Raw genomic sequence first — 15946 nt, 5'->3', positions numbered from 1 at the left:
AAATATTAGCAATTACTCTTAAGAGGGAATTGTATAACAAGATGTGAATTCTGTATTTAAGATCTTTATTTTTTATAATTCACTTTTATAAAGCACAGAATTGGGAGGAGTATTAGATATAGTCAGCTAAATCTAGATTTACTTTATTTACTGGCTTGTTTCGTAGTTAACAAAGTAGTGCACTTTAGTGATAAAATATTCAAGTAATTCAGAAGGGTGAAAAAAATGAAAGATAAAAAGTCCCTGAGTCTCCTTTCTTCATTCTGCATAGTAAATAAACATGGTTAATTTCTTATGCATCGTTCCTTGAAATATGTCTATGCATATTAAACTACATATGTGATGTCAAACTTTAATTTGCTTGGTGGTTTGCATATATACTCATAATTGATAGGATCACAAGTTGGCAGTCTTTCTGTAATTCTGTTCCGTGTTCCCTGGATGAAATTGAAGCAAGAATAATTTGGCTTATGAGCGGGTGTTTTATGAGGTTAAATATAAGACAATGGGGGGGCAATGGAGACAACCAAAAACTACCAGGAACCAGGGTGCCTGGGTGGCTCAGTAGGTTAAGCCTTTGCCTTCAGTTCAGGTCATGATCTCAGGGTCCTGGGATCGAGCCCCATATCACGTTCTCTGCAGGGAGCCTGCTCCCCCCGCCCCCCGCCTGCCTCTCTCCCTACTTGTGATCTCTCTCTCAGTAAAATAAATGAATAAAATCTTAAAAAACAAACAAACAAACAAAAACTACCAGGAACCTAAATGATGTGTGCAGGGGCCCAAAATGGGAGGGGGGAGGAAACTAAAAATCACGGGTGTCTGACACTCCATGTATCACTGTGTAATTCCTTCTGCTTTTCCTGGTGAGAAACAGTTCTCTGATGTTATTTTAATTCCTGTCTTTTTTAGGATCCAGCAAGTAGGTAATGAAGCCTATGTTTTAGGGCTCTCCTCCTTCTACGTACCTTCAGTAGGAGCTGCCTGTGTTTGTTTCTTAGAACTACTTGGCCTTGACAGTCTCAAGCTCAGAGTTGATATGAAAGTGGCCAATATAATTCTGAGCTGCAAGTGTAGAAACGAAGATGCTCGGTCCAGCTATATCAGAGAGTCTCTAGGTACAGTGCCTTTTCCATCTGGGGTTTGTTTCGTTTAGAGGAGAAGGGTTGAATAGGTCTAAAGCATCAGATTTTGAGTGGTTGGGGAGGAAATAATTATCTTCCTGTTTCCTCCTTTCTCTGCAGAATGTTTGCACTTTATCTCACTTTCTTAGACCCTTTAATCAGGTTCTAAAATGGCCCTGGGCCACACTCTTGAAACAGAAGAGTTCCTGACCTTTTCTCTTGACTATTTTTTATTGTTCGTATTTCTTACAGCTGAAAAACTATCTAAACTGGCTGTGGGTGAAAAGGCCACCATAGAAGAATTGCTTATTCTCTTAGAAGAAGGGATATGGAACAGCATCCAGCAGCAGGAAATAAAGAGGTTTGTAGAATTGCAGCCTCATTCTCTTTTCCAACAAGCTTTATTCTTCCAAACTGTATTTGTGTAGTCTTTCTTCCAGCAACTCAGGTGTTTTCACCAATCCCTTCAGGGCTTCTTACTCAGCCAGCATATAGCAGACACTTGATAAGCAGAGAGTTGAGTTTTAAATGCTTCTTGCCATCAGTAGAAGAAGGGTGCAGATAATTATTCACTTTTTAGAAAAAGAGTTTCCAAAAGATGGAGAAGAGCTCTGTCTTCTTCACTGCCCAGCTGGTCAGAGAAGTCTTGTTATATGTTGAAATCATTTAGAAGACGTGGGATGGGGGCACCTGTGTGGCTCTGTCGGTTAAGCCTCCAACTCTTGCTTTTGGCCTGGGTCATGATCTCAGGGTCGTGAGATTGAACCCTGAATTGGCTCTGTGCTGGGAATGGAGCCTGCTTAAGATTCTCTCTCTCTACCCCTCCCTTGCTCTTTCTATAAAAAAGAAAAAAGAGAGAGAGAAGAAGATGGGGGATGGATCTCACAAATTTGATTCTAAGTGAGGTCTTTAATTTTCTCTTACTTACATATGTTAGTTGATAATGAAAGTTGAGGTGACCATCTGTCCAGAAAACCCCCTCTACTTAAACATTGATAACATCTTTCATCTGTGCTGTGCCACCCGCGGTGACCTAGTCACCCCAGACCCTGGGAATGCACCATTTTCTTGTACTGGCTCTTAGTGACTCTGTTCTCAACAGTCTCTGGCTATGAACAGAAACAAGTACTCCCCCCTCCCTGAGGAAGCCCAAGCATCTGTCAGGGCTCTGATACTCTAAAGTGAGTCATGCAAAACAATTAAACACTCAGAATTTCTTGAGTGACTATTTACTCAATTCTCCTAAAGATGGTATATAGCTAATATAACCTCTCTGTGGACAGATACTTAAAGGAATGCATTCTCCCAGTATGCTAAGAAAGCTTTTATGCATTATGGATGCAAGAGCCCTCTTATTTCCTTTATTTTCCAGAGCAGCTTAACAAACACATGGTATTTTTGAAAGATTTTTTAGAAAATATACTGCAGTTAAATTTGTTTAATTTTTTCTTCTTTTCCATTTAAATGAAAGCTGTATTTTAACAATCTTTTTTTCCCTCTACTGCCCCAACTTCCAATTACAGGTTATCTAGTGAATCTAGCAGCCAGTGGGCATTAGCAGTACAGTTCTGCAGGCTTCACAATGTGAAACTGAGCACATCTTACCTCAGAGAATGTGCCGAAGCAAACGACTGGTTACAGTTCATTATCCATAGCCAGCTCCATAACTATCACCCAGAGGAGGTAAGCCACAGTGTGTTGCCAACTATTCAAGAAGAGAAAATTGGAAGGCTTCTCAGAGGACACAAAGTGTTCTTTCCATTGTGTATATCTAGGCTTTTGTTTTATGTGATATTACTGTTTTTATTAAGAGTTCAGTGGGTTGGCATCAGACAGAGGATTAGTCATTCATACTAAAGAGCTGAGGGAAGAGTTTTTGCAACTCCAGATTAAATATGGAAATTCACCCCAAAGCAGCAAATAACTTTGTAAAATGATATGGTCACTTCCCACGCACACGGTTCAGAGTGAGAAAGGACAATTTTGCCTCTGCTTTTCTTTAACATTTTTTGGCTCCAGATGAAATTGGTCTTCTTAAATATCTAATATGTTTTCTAGGTGAAATCTCTCCTTCAGTATTTCAGTCCTGTCCTTCAAGACCATTTAAGACTGGCTTTTGAGAACTTGACCTCAGTGTCTAACTCCAAAATGGACAGTGATCCAGTCTGCAACAGGGTCCCCCAGGAACTCCAGAGAAACAAAGAAGAGATGACTGATTTATTTGAGGTTCTGCTCCAGTGCTCAGAGGAACCAGACTCCTGGTGCTGGCTCCTCGCTGAAGCAGTGAAACAACGGGCCCCTATCCTTAGTGTCCTGGCCTCCTGTCTCCAGGTAGGGTATGAGAAGCCAAAATTAAGAACCCAGAGAGAATAGAAAAGGTGGAAAGGGACCGGGAAGACTAATCATCAGAGAGGAAATGGGGTGATGATGATAGGAAGGCTCCAGTGTGTGTTTTCAAGGTCACTGTCACTTTTGTGCTTTTCCAGCTTGGGCACCAGGCCATCCATTACACTTCCTTCTACCTTAATATTCAGTAACCAAAGTGGTCTGAGCTTTGGTTCCTGGTTGGAAGTCCTAGAGAAAAGACCCTGCCTCCTGAGCAGCGAAGTGGGATATTCTAGACAGTCCCTGACCGATGCTGTGGAAGGCAGTCTTGTTTTCTTATACTTAGTACTTCCACAACTTGTGGATATACCCATTTGTTCTCTTGATCTTTGGATAGATTACACTCTGCAGAACAGTTTATAGTAGTGCCTTGGTTGTTCATTAGAGTTTATTCCATGTTTGGAAGCTTTCAAGCTAGGTTAACCAGTGTATTGAGGTGACTTGTTCAGAACAGGAAACATCCATCCATGATTGTAGCATTGCTGGGAGCCCCCAGCTCCCTCTGTCAGGTGATCCAGATGCAATTGTTGTTGTTTTTTTTTTGAAAAGTTTTTATCCTGCGGCAGGATGCCAGTACTATTCCTTGTCTCTGTGTTTGGATCGTCACATCTGTGGAGGACACTGTTGCTGCTGAAGCAACAGAACACATTCAGGGCTCAATGGAAGAGCACATATGGGACCTTCAAGACCTCTCGGTCATCTGGAGAACATTACTAACAAGGCAGAAGAGCAAAACTCTCATCAGAGGTTTTCAACTTTTCTTTAAGGTAGTTATAGTCACTTCATTTCGTTCCTGTGTTTAAAAGGGTTGCTTCAGAATATCCCCATTGGTTTTTTCAATAGTTTTTAATCTCTTGATTTAAGATTTTATTTATTTATTTGTCAGAGAGAGAGAAAGAGAGCACACAAGCAGGCAGAATGGCAGGCAGAGGCAGAGAGAGAAGCAGGCTCCCTGCCAAACAAGGAACCCAATGTGGGACTCAGTCCCAGGACTCTGGGATCATGACCTGAGCCGAAAGCAGTGACTTAACCAACTGAGCCACCCAGGCATCCCTTGATTTTTTTTTTTAAATCCAACAGCATAGAGTGATAACAGAACTACCGATTCTTTATCAAAGAACTTTATATTATTTGAGGGTGTTATGAAGTGGTAGTATCCTCATTTTAGAGTAAAGTACTGTGTTTCTAGTTCAGATAGTTTTAGAGTAAAGTACTGTGTTTCTAGTTCAGATAGTTTCTCACTCCAAAACTCCTGTCTTCTGACAGAAAAGCTTCCACCAAAGAGATAGAAATACCACAGGCAGCAGTAGGTTGGCAGCTCAGTAGAGCCCATTTTCCAGGAGTATATGTAGCACCATCTAGTGGAATGTCTCCAGCTCACGTGCTGTGGACCACGTATAGAATAGAAAATAGACTGTTGTGTAGGTGTGCCTGGCCTAAATATCTTTTTTCTAAAAGGTAAAAGTAATAAAAACTTAACTTATATGACTTAATTCGATGTAACTGTTATTAGTAGTACTTGTGTTTTTACTTTAACCTTCTCTTACATTGACATTATTCATTGAGAAAACACTATCGATCAACTTCACGATTTTGTAATTTCATTCTAACTCTTCCTCAAAGGATTCCCCACTACTGTTGATGATGGAGATGTATGAACTGTGTATGTTTTTCAAGAATTATAAGGAAGCCAAAGCTAAACTTCTGGAGTTCCAAAAGAGCTTTGAAACTGTAAGTTGGAACCCTACTGCTCTTTGTCACCGATCTGAAATTGGTTAGTGTGGCCTGTTACCTGCTAGTATTCAGGTTGTGACAGCAGGCAAGCAGCTGGGAGGTGGCATAATTGAAACTAACTCATTTGTACTGTTCCAGAGGTGGGGAGGGAGGGCAGGAGTTACAGTGGCTTTGCCTAGAGCACCTCAGTTGCCAGACATGACAGAGAAGTTTCATCTGAAGTGCTGATTCTGATCAGTGTCCTGAACTGCAGCCAAGCTCAGTGGGAAAGGGATTACCAGGACCTGCAGTGGATGCTCAAGAGGAATGTGGTGGTTCCTCATGGGCCACATTTTGCCACTCTAAGATAACTCAGTATTGAGTGTGAAGGGTGTTTAATACTTCTTTATTTATGGTGATTGACAATAATGGCTTTTTTCATCAACCATCTTTATGGTCCCACTCCGAAATGATGCTGAACTGTGTGGTCAATTTCAGACAATTTCAGACCTATTCAATGCTTATTTCAGGCCTTATTTATCATGTGGAACTAATTAACCCTGTGGAAGAAAAGGGGAAGTTGTAAGGAAGCAAAAGAAATATGCCTTAGTTCTGCTTCGGGTTTTAGCACTTTTGTGTTTTCTCTACCCTACAAGAGCTCTATGATAAATGAGACAAAACTATATGCTGGTTCTACCTAACAAACATATCACAGTGGAACCCCAGTTTAGGCTTTTGCTCTCAATAAGTAACTGTAATAAAAGGTTTAAAAGTTACATTATTTGAAAATATTGAGTCAGTTATTCAAATATGCCTGAGGTTTCAAAATCACGACAAAGAGGAATGTTAATTTCCTTAGTCTGTCACTTCCCATGGCTGGGGCTCTACCAGATATCTTTTCTTTCTTTTCTTTTGACTTATTTTTTGGAGCAAAATACACATACCATTTACCATCTTAACTGTTAAGTATACAGTCAGTAGTGTTAAATACATTCCCGTTGTTATGTGACCATCACCACCATCCATCCCCCTCACCCTACACATGTTGTCATGTGTAAAAACTCTATACCCATTAAACAAGAACTCCCCTTCTCCTTTATTCCAAGCTCCTGGCAACCACAGTTCTACTTTTTGTTTTTATAATTTGGCTACTTTAGGTACCTTATATAAGTGGAATTGTACAATATTTGTCTTTTTGTGATTGGTTTATTTCACTTAGCATGATGTTCTCAAGGTTCATCCATGTAGAATTTCCTTCTTTTCAAATGCTAAATAAAATGCCATTGTATGTTGGTGAAAAATAGCTTTTCCCTAGGTCACAAACACGACAGGGATGTCCACTATCACCACTGTTCTTCAATGTGGTACTAAAAATCCTAGCCTTAGCAACAGACAGCACAAAGAAATAAAAGATACTCATATCAGCAAAGAAGTCAAACTCTCCCTCTTCACAGATGACATGATACTTTATGTGGAAAACCCAAAAGACTCCACCCCCAAATTGCTGGAACTCAGATAGGAATTCAGCACAGAAATCAGTTGCATTTCTATACACTAACAGTGAGACAGAAGAAAGAGAAATTAAGGAGTCAATCCCATTTACAATTGCACCCAAACCTGTAAGATTTCTAGGAATAATTGTAACCAAAGAGGCAAAGGATCTATACTTTGAACACTGTAGAATGCTCATGAAAGAAATTGAGGAAGACACAAAGAAATGGAAAAATGTTCCATGCTCATGGATGGGAAGAACAAATATTGTTAAAATGTTTATGCTGCCTAGAGACCCTGAATAGCCAGAGGAATGTTGAAAAAGAAAACCAAAGTTGGTGGGATCACTATTCTGGACTTAAACTCTATTACAAAGCAGTAGTAATCATCAAGACAGTATGGTACTGGTACTAAAACAGACACATGGATCAATGGAACAGAATAGAGGACCCAAAAACAGACCCTTAACTACATGGTCAACTAGTCTTCAACAAAGCAAGAAAGAATATCCAATGGAAAAAAGCCAGTCTCTTCAACAAATGGTGTTGGGAAAGTGGGACAGCCCCATGGGAAAGAATGAAACTGGACCATTTCCTTGTACCATACACAAAAATAGACTCAAAATGGATGAAAGACCTAAATGTGAGACAGGAATCCATCAAAATTCTAGGGAAGAACATAGCAACCTCTCTAACCTCGGCCGCAACAATTTCTTACTAGACACATCTACAAAGGCAAGGGAAACAAAGGTGAAAATGAACTATCGGGACTTCCCTCAAGATGAAAAGATTGTGCATAGCATAGGAAATAGTTGACAAAACCAAAAGACAACCAACAGAATGGGAGAAGATATTTGCAAATGATAAAGGGCTAGTATCCAAAATCTTCAAAGAACTTACTGAACTCAGCACCCAAAGAACAAATAATCCAGTCAAGAAATGGGCAGAAGAGGGGCGCCTGGGTGGCTCAGTGGGTTAAGCCGCTGCCTTCGGCTCAGGTCATGATCTCGGGGTCCCGGGATCGAGTCCCGCGTCGGGCTCTCTGCTCAGCAGGGAGCCTGCTTCCCTCTCTCTCTCTGCCTGCCTCTCCATCTACTTGTGATTTCTCTCTGTCAATAAATAAATAAAATCTTTAAAAAAAAAAAAAAAAAAAAAAGAAATGGGCAGAAGACATGAAGAGACATTTCTCCAAAGAAGACATCCAAATGGCCAATAGATGAAAAATTATTCACATCACCTGGCATCAGGAAAATACAAATCAGTCACACCTCACACTAGTTAGAATGGCTAAAATTAACAAGTCAGGAACTGACAGATGTTGGCTAGGATACGGAGAAAGGGGAACCCTCCTACACTGTTGGTGGGAATGCAAGCTGGTACAGCCACTCTAGAAAACAATATGGAGGTTCCTCAAAAGATTGAAAATAGAGCTGCCCTACAACCCAGCAATTACATTACTGAGTATTTATCCCAAAAACAAATGTGGTGTTCCAGCGGGGCACCTGCACCCCAATGTTTTTTTGTTTTTTTGGTTTTTTAAATGTTTTTTATTTAACAGACAGAGATCACAAGTAGGCAGAGAGGCAGGCAGAGAGAGTGGGGGAAGCAGGCTTTCTGCTCAGCAGAGAGCCCGATGTGCAGCTCGATCTCAGGACCCTGAGACCGTGACCTGAGCTGAAGGCAGAGGCTTAACCCACTGAGCCACCCAGGTGCCCCCACCCCAATGTTTATAGCAGCAATGTCTACAATAGTCAAACTGGGCTCTTTCCACAGATCCATCAATAGATGAATGGATACAGACAGTGTGGTATGTGCATGTGTGTGTGTATATAATAGAATACTACTCAGCCATAAAAAATGAAATATTTCCATTTGCAGTGATGTGGATGGAACTAGAGAGTATTATGCTAAGTGAAGTAAGTTAATCAGAGATAATTATCATATGATCTCATCCAGATGTGGAATTTAAGAAATAAAACAAAGGACCATAGGGGAAGAGAGGAAAAAGATGAAACCAGAGAGAGAGACAAATCTAAAGAGTTTCTGAACCATAAGAAACAACCTGAGGGTTGCTGGAGGGGAGGTGGGCGGGGGACAGAGTAACTGGGTGATGGGCATTATGGAAGGCGCATGATGAGCACTGGGTATTATATAAGACTGATGAGTCACTGACCTCTACTTCTGAAACCAATAATACATTATATGTTGATTAATTGAATTTAAGTACAAATTAAAAAGGGGAAATAAAGTCAAGATAACATTTTCTCCTGGGAGGGAGATTGTAGGGATGCAGTGTCGTCCAGGAGGGGTAATTTAAGGCACTGGTAGAGTTCCATTTCTTCACCTTGTATATTCAGCATCAAAATTGTTTTTATTTTTTCCTTCAACAGTGTAGATATATTTTATGCATGCTTTTGCATATGTGATCAAAATATTCCATTTTATGTATATGCTACATTTTGCTTATCCATTCCTCTATCCATGAATATTTGGGTTACTTCCACATTTTAACTATGCTACTATGAACATGGTATACAAATAATCTCTTCAAGATCCTGCTTTCAGGGGCGCCTGGGTGGCTCAGTGGGTTAAGCCGCTGCCTTTGGCTCAGGTCATGATCTCACAGTCCTGGGATTGAGTCCCACGTCTGGCTCTCTGCTCAGCAGGGAGCCTGCTTCCCACTCTCTCTCTCTGCCTGCCTCTCTGCCTACTTGTGATCTCTGTCTGTCAAACAAACAAACAAACCAAAAAGATCCTGCTTTCAGTTCTTTTGTGTATCCTCTCAGAAGTGAAATTGTTGGATGATAGGATAACTCTATCTTTAATAAGTTGAGGAAGTGTCATACTGTGTTCTGTAGTGGACGTACCATTTTACACTGCCACAAGGTTCTGGTCTCTCCACATCCTCTTCAGCATTTGTTTTTTGTTTTGTTTTGTTTTGTTTTGTTTTGTTTTGTTTTGAAGTAAGCTCTACACCCAATGTGGAGACCCTAAGATCAAGAGTTGCATGCTCTACTGACTCAGTTGGCCAGGTGCCCCATTGTTTTCTGTTTTTTTGTTTGTTTGTTTTTTTAATAGTAGTCATCCTAATGGGTGTGAGGTAGTATTTCATTGTAGTTTTGATTTGTGTTTTCCTAATGATTAATGATGTTGAGCATCTTCTCATGCTTACTGACCATTTGTATATCATCTTTGGAGAAATGTCTATTTAAGTCTCGTGCCCATTTTTAATTTTGTTGTTTATTTTTGTTTTTAGGAATTTTGTATACTATTGAAAATAACCATTGAAATATTAATCATATATGATTTGCCCATAATTTCTCCCACTCTTTGGGTTGCCTTTTTACTGTTGATAATGTCTCTAGATGCATTCATGAAGTCAATTTGCCTATTTTTCTCTTGTTACTTGTGCCTTTTGGTGTCCTGTCCAAGAAGTTGTTGCCAAATCTAGTGTTGTGAAGCTTTTGTCCTATATTTTCTTCTAAGCGTTTTTATTATTTTAGATCTCATATTTAGGTTCTTAGTCCATTTTGAGTTAATTTTTATATATGGTGTTTGGTAAGGGTCCAACTTCATTCTTTTGCATGTGGATATTCAGTTTTCCCAACACCATTTGTTGAAAATACTGTCCTTTCTTCATTGAATGATCTTGGCACCCTTGTCAAAAATCGTTAGACCACATATGTGAAGGTATATTTTTGGGCTTTCAGTTCTGTTCTCTTGCCAATACGTCTGTCTCTATGCCCATAGCACACTGTTTTGATTACTACAGCCTTGTAGTAAGTTGGGAAATCAGGAGGAAGAGTTCTTTTTCAAGATCGTTTTGGCTATTGAGGGTCTCTCAAAGTCACAAATGGTTTTAGGATGGCTTTTTCTATTTCTGTAAAGACACATCGTTAGGATTTTGATAGGAATTGCATCAAATTCAAAGATCACTTTGGATAGTATTGATGTTTTAACATTAAGGCTTCCAACCCATGAACATCACACGCATTTATAGTAGTTTTCACTGTACAAGTCTTTTACTTCATTGGTTAATTCCTAAGTAATTTATTATTATTTATTATTGCTTCTAGAAATGGCATTGTTTCCTATATGGATTATTCATTGTTTGTGTATAGATACACAAGTGATTTTTGTGCATTGACTCTGTGTCCTGCTATTTTGCTGAATTCATTTATTCCAAGTGTGTGTGTGTGTGTGTGTGTGTGTGTGTGTGTGTGTGTAAGTAATCATTAGGGTTTTCTACATATAGGATCATATCATGCAGAAGTCATTTTATTTCTTTTCCAAATTGGGTGCTCTTTTTTTTTTTTTCTTGCCTATAGGCTCTGGCTAGAACTTTGAGTACTGTGTGGAATAGAAGTGTTGAAAGCAGGCATCCTTGCCTTCTTCCTGATCTTAGAAGAATGGTTTCAGTCTTTTACCATTGAGTAAAATGTTCACTGTGGGTTTTTCACATGTGGCTTTTATTATGTAGGGTAGTTTCTTTCTATTCCCAATTTGTTGAGGGTTTTTGGTTTTTTTTAAACCTTGAAATAGTATTGAATTTTGTCAAATACTTTTTTTTTTTTACATCAATTGAAATGATCGTGTGGGTTTCTTTTCTACGTTCTGTTGATGTACTATATGTATTGATTTTTTTTCCTATGTTGTACCATCCTTGCATCCCAGGGAATAAATTCCATTAGGTAATGGTGAATAATCCTTCTAATGCACTGAATTCAGTTTGCCAGTTTTTTTTTTTTTTTTAATTCACTTGACAGAGAGAGGCACAGGGAGAGAGGGAACACAAGAGAGGGGGGAGTGGGAAAGGGAGAAGCAGGCTTCCCACTGAGCAAGGAGCCCAATGCAGGGCTCCATCCCAGGACCCTGGGATCAAGACCCAAGCCGAAGGCAGCCACTTAACGACTGAGCCACCCAGGTGCCCCCAGTTTGCCAGTATTTTCTTGGGGATTTTTACATCAGTGTTCATAAGGGATACTGGTTGATAGTTTTCTTGCAGGGTCTTCATCTGTCTTTAGTACCAAGATTATGCTGGTTTCATAAAATGCATTGGGAAGTGTTCCCTCCTCTCCAGTAATTTGGGTAAGTTTGAGAAAGGTTGGTTGTAGTTCTTCTTTAAATGTTTTTGGAATTCACCAGTGAAGCCATCCTGTCCAGGGGTTTTCTTTGTGGAGAGATTTTTGATTTCTGAGTCAATCTCCTTACATTATCTATTTGTGATTTAGTCTTGATAGGTTTTGCATTTCTAGGAATTTGCCCATTTCATCTAAGTTATCCACTTTTTGGCATGCAGTTGTTCATAGTACTCTGTTATAATCCCTTTTATTTCTGTGGAAAGGGTAATAATGGCCCCATGTTCATTTCTGATTTTAGTAATTTGAGACTTCTCTCTATATAAAAATGTGTTTTTAATTTCCATAATTTTGTGAATTTTCAGTTTTCCTTTTGATAATGACTTCTAATTTTATCCCCTTGTGGTCAGAGAAGATACTTCATATGATCTCTATCTTTTAAAAATCTGTTGAAACCTATAGCTTAACCTGTGGTCTGTCCTAGAAAATAATCTCATGTGCACTTAAGAAGGATGTGTTTTCTATTGTTCTTGGGTAGTAGAACATCCTTTATATGTCTGTTAGATCTATTCAGTTTATTGTGTTAAGTTCTCTGTTTTCTTATCTCTGTCTCATTATTTTATCCATTATGGTGAGTGAGATGTTGGAGTCTTCAATTGTTATTATAGAACTGTTTCTCCCCTCAGTTCCATCAGCTTATGCTTAACATATTTTGATAATCTGTCATTGGGTATGTAAATGTTTAAAACTGCTATATTTTCTTGCTGTATCGAACATTTTATTAGTATCTAATCTCCTTCTTTGTCTCTTACAAAAGACAAAATTTAAAGTTTATTTTGTTGGTTACTACTATAGCCACCCTTGCTTTTTATTTGTTTGTTACTATTTGCAGGGAGTATCTTTTTCCATCCTTCCACTTTCAACCTGTTTATGTCTTTGGATCTCAACTGAGTCTTTTGTAGACAGCAGCACATGGTTGGATCATGTGTTTTTGTCTATTCTGCTAATCTCTGTCTTCTAATTGGAGAGCTTAATCTATTTACATTTGAAGTAATTACTGACCAGGAAGAGCTTGCTTCTGCCATTGTGTTGGTGGTTGTCTTCATGCCTTGTAGCTTTTTTGTTTCTTATTTCCTGCATTACTGTTTTCTTTTGTGTTTAGTTGATTTTTTTAATAAAATGTTTTGTAAAGTTTTTCCGGCGAGATAAACACAACACCAGGCAAAGTGGGTATAAGGCAAGGTTTATTAAAGGTTCTCTCCCGTGAAGTTTCAGAGCCCAGGTGAAGGGGAGCCAAGAAAGTTGCACTGGGAGGAGGTGGGCACCCTCGGGCGAGGTTCCGCAACTCTGGAAAGCAGAGTGGGGGAAGTTGCACCCAAGGCAGGGAGGAGGGGGCTTTTAAGGGGTCTTGGGGGGGCGGGGCTCAGGGGTCTTTTGGCAAGTTTCCCTTATTCAGATATCTCGCCTGCTCATCGGGGTCCCATTGGTCCATAGGAACCTGGGGCGGGGGTCTCAGATTCCTGCTTGGGCCTTTGTTCTGTCTGAATTCAGGTCTGGTGGCGGGAACTTTCGCCATCTTAAGTAGCCCTTTCCGCCAGCCCAACATGTTTAAATTCCATTCTCATTTTGTGCTTATCCTATAGCTATTTTCTTTTTGGTTACCATGAATTTATGCCAGCTTAACTTCAATAACATTAAAAAAAGTGCTTCTTTGCAGCTCTGATCTCACACCTTCAGTTGTTGATGTCACCAGATTACATTTTTATACAATATGTGTCTCAAGACAAACAAATAATTCCTTTCAGGGCATTAGTCTCTTAAATTATGAAGAAAACAAAATTTGGAGTTACAAACCAAAGTTACAGTCATACCAGCTTTTATACTAATAATTGTTCTTTATATGTATATATAAATAATATATAATAATTTTCTTTATATGCACTAGTCTCTTAAATCAGATAGAAAATAGAAACCTATTGCTACAGTAATATTGGCCTTTATAATTTCCCATGTATTATGTTTATTGAGCTCTTTATTTCTGCATATGGCATCTAAAGTCCTTTCATTTTACCTTACAGGACTTCTTGCAAGGCCAGTCTAGTGGTCAAAGACCCCCTCAGCTTTTGTTTCCCTAAGAATGTCTTGATTTACCTCTCACTTTTGAAGGATGGTTTTGCTGGATATAGGAGTCTTGGTCACAGTATTTTTCTTTGAGCACTTTAAATATATCAGCCCACTGTCTCCTGGCCCTCAAAGTTTCTAATGAGAACTCTGCAGATAATCTTCTTTAGGATCCCTTGCATGTGACCAGTCACTTCTCTTCTGTTGCTTCCAAATTTCTTTTTTTGTTCTTTATCTTAAAAAAGTTTCATTATAATGTGTCTCATTATGGGTCTCTTTCAATTCACCTTGTTAGAGTTTGTTGAGCTTCTTGGATGTTTATTTTGTTTATATTTATGTCTGTCAACAAGTTTGAGACTTATTCAGCCATTATTTATTTAAATATTCTCTCTACTCCTTTCTCTCTTCTTCTGGGACTCCTATGATATTTATGTTGGTCCACTTGATAATGTCCCATAGGTCTCTTATGCTCTGTTTGCTTTTCTTCAGTCTTCCTCAAACTTGATAATTTCCATTGTCCTGCCTTTAAATTTGCTGATTCTTTATTCTGCCTGCTCACATTTCCCTTTCAATCCCTCTAGTAAATTTGTTATTTTAATTTTATTTTCATTTGTTATTTTACATTTTAGCTCTGGAATTTTTTGTTTTTCAATTTTCTGTTTCTTTGTTGATATTTCCATTTTGTTCACACATTGTTTTCTTGACTTTCTCTACATCTTTAGTTAAAACAGTTGTTTTAAAATCTGTGTCTCAAGTATCTGCCATTAGGAACAGTTTTTGTCATTTTTTGTCTCTTTGAATGGACCCTATTTTCCTGTTTCTTTGTATACCTTGTGATTCTCTGTTGAACTTTGGACATTTGGATCTAATAGTGTGGTAACCCTAGAAATCATATTCTCCTCCTTCCCCAGGGTTTGCTAGTTTTTATTTATTATTTTTGGGTTTTGGATAGGCAAAAGTCATTTCTGTGGCAAGGATCAGCATGAAGTGTAGACCTAAAGTCTTCTTGGGTCTTTTGTGAGCCTTTCCCTGCATATACACAGTCACTTTCTAATTTTGCTCATAAAATTGTTTTTAACTGTCCTAATCTTTAAAGTTTGGCTCCTGAAAGGGAGAAAATCAAAAAATGAAGGGAGGGGTGAGGAAAGGGGTGCCAGTGCTTTATTTTTATTTTTTATTTTTTAAAGATTTTCCTTCTTTATTTAAGAGAGAGAGAAAGCAAGAGAGCACAAGCCAGAGGGAGAGACTGAGGGAGAAGCAGACTCCCACTGAGCAGGGAACCTGATCCGGGGCTCAGTCCGCAGGACACTGGGATCATGACCTGAGCCGAAGGAAGATGCTCAACTGACTAAGTCACCCAAGTGACTTGGTGCTAGCCCTTTAAATCTCCTGGAAGTCCTTTCAGTTGGAGGGGGAGGGGCTGGCAACAGTGGGTGAGGTGAAACAATGGCTGCCCACCTCCTTGCCTAGACCTCTGTGGTCAGAAGCAGCAACCAATGATCAGAGTACCAATTTTTGATACTTGGTGGATAGGTTCCTTTTTGTCCCTGCAACTCTTACAAGCTGTGCAAGCTACTCCAGGAACATGCACCTGCACAGCTGCCTCCCTTGTGGCTAGGGGTGGGGAGTGGGTAGCCGCCACTGCTAGGGACGGAAATTAACCAAGATTATTAACAATTTACCTTCCACTAGGTCTTCCTCTGGAACTTGCAAGCCTTCAACAGGCTCTAGAGTTCCAAAATAATTGCATTGAACGAATTTTGCCAGTGCATTTGTCTAAGTGAGGAGTCAGATCCTGGTACTTTATCACTCTACAGCTCCCTGCCCAATGCCACCATCATTTTTTTTTTAAGATTTTATTTATTTATGACAAAGAGATAATAAGAGAGGGAACACAAGCATGAGGGAGCTGGAGAGGGAGAAGCAGGCTCCCTGTTGAGCAGGGAGCCCAGTATGGGGCTTGATCCCAGGATACTGAGATCATGACCTGAGCCAAAGGCAGTTGCTTAATGACTGAGCCACTCAGGCATTCCAAGAA

General features: G+C 39.4%; 1 protein-coding gene across 1 annotated transcript in view; it reads left to right on the top strand.

Moving 5' to 3' along the window:
- Window positions 1-15946, top strand: part of SPG11 (SPG11 vesicle trafficking associated, spatacsin) — an 84818-nt gene that overhangs the window by 47842 nt on the left and 21030 nt on the right. The window contains exons 22-27 of the mRNA XM_004751286.3: window positions 910-1115; window positions 1374-1482; window positions 2645-2804; window positions 3180-3452; window positions 4073-4273; window positions 5130-5237. Coding sequence (XP_004751343.1) covers window positions 910-1115; window positions 1374-1482; window positions 2645-2804; window positions 3180-3452; window positions 4073-4273; window positions 5130-5237 — 1057 coding nt within the window. The remainder of the gene's footprint in view (window positions 1-909; window positions 1116-1373; window positions 1483-2644; window positions 2805-3179; window positions 3453-4072; window positions 4274-5129; window positions 5238-15946) is intronic.

Source organism: Mustela putorius, unplaced genomic scaffold (assembly GCF_011764305.1).
Source record: "Mustela putorius furo isolate JIRA1106 unplaced genomic scaffold, ASM1176430v1.1 tig00003898_pilon_pilon_pilon, whole genome shotgun sequence".
Lineage (NCBI taxonomy): Eukaryota > Metazoa > Chordata > Mammalia > Carnivora > Mustelidae > Mustela > Mustela putorius.
The sequence above is the reverse complement of the archived record's forward strand: the minus strand, read 5'-3'. Positions and strand labels throughout refer to the sequence as shown.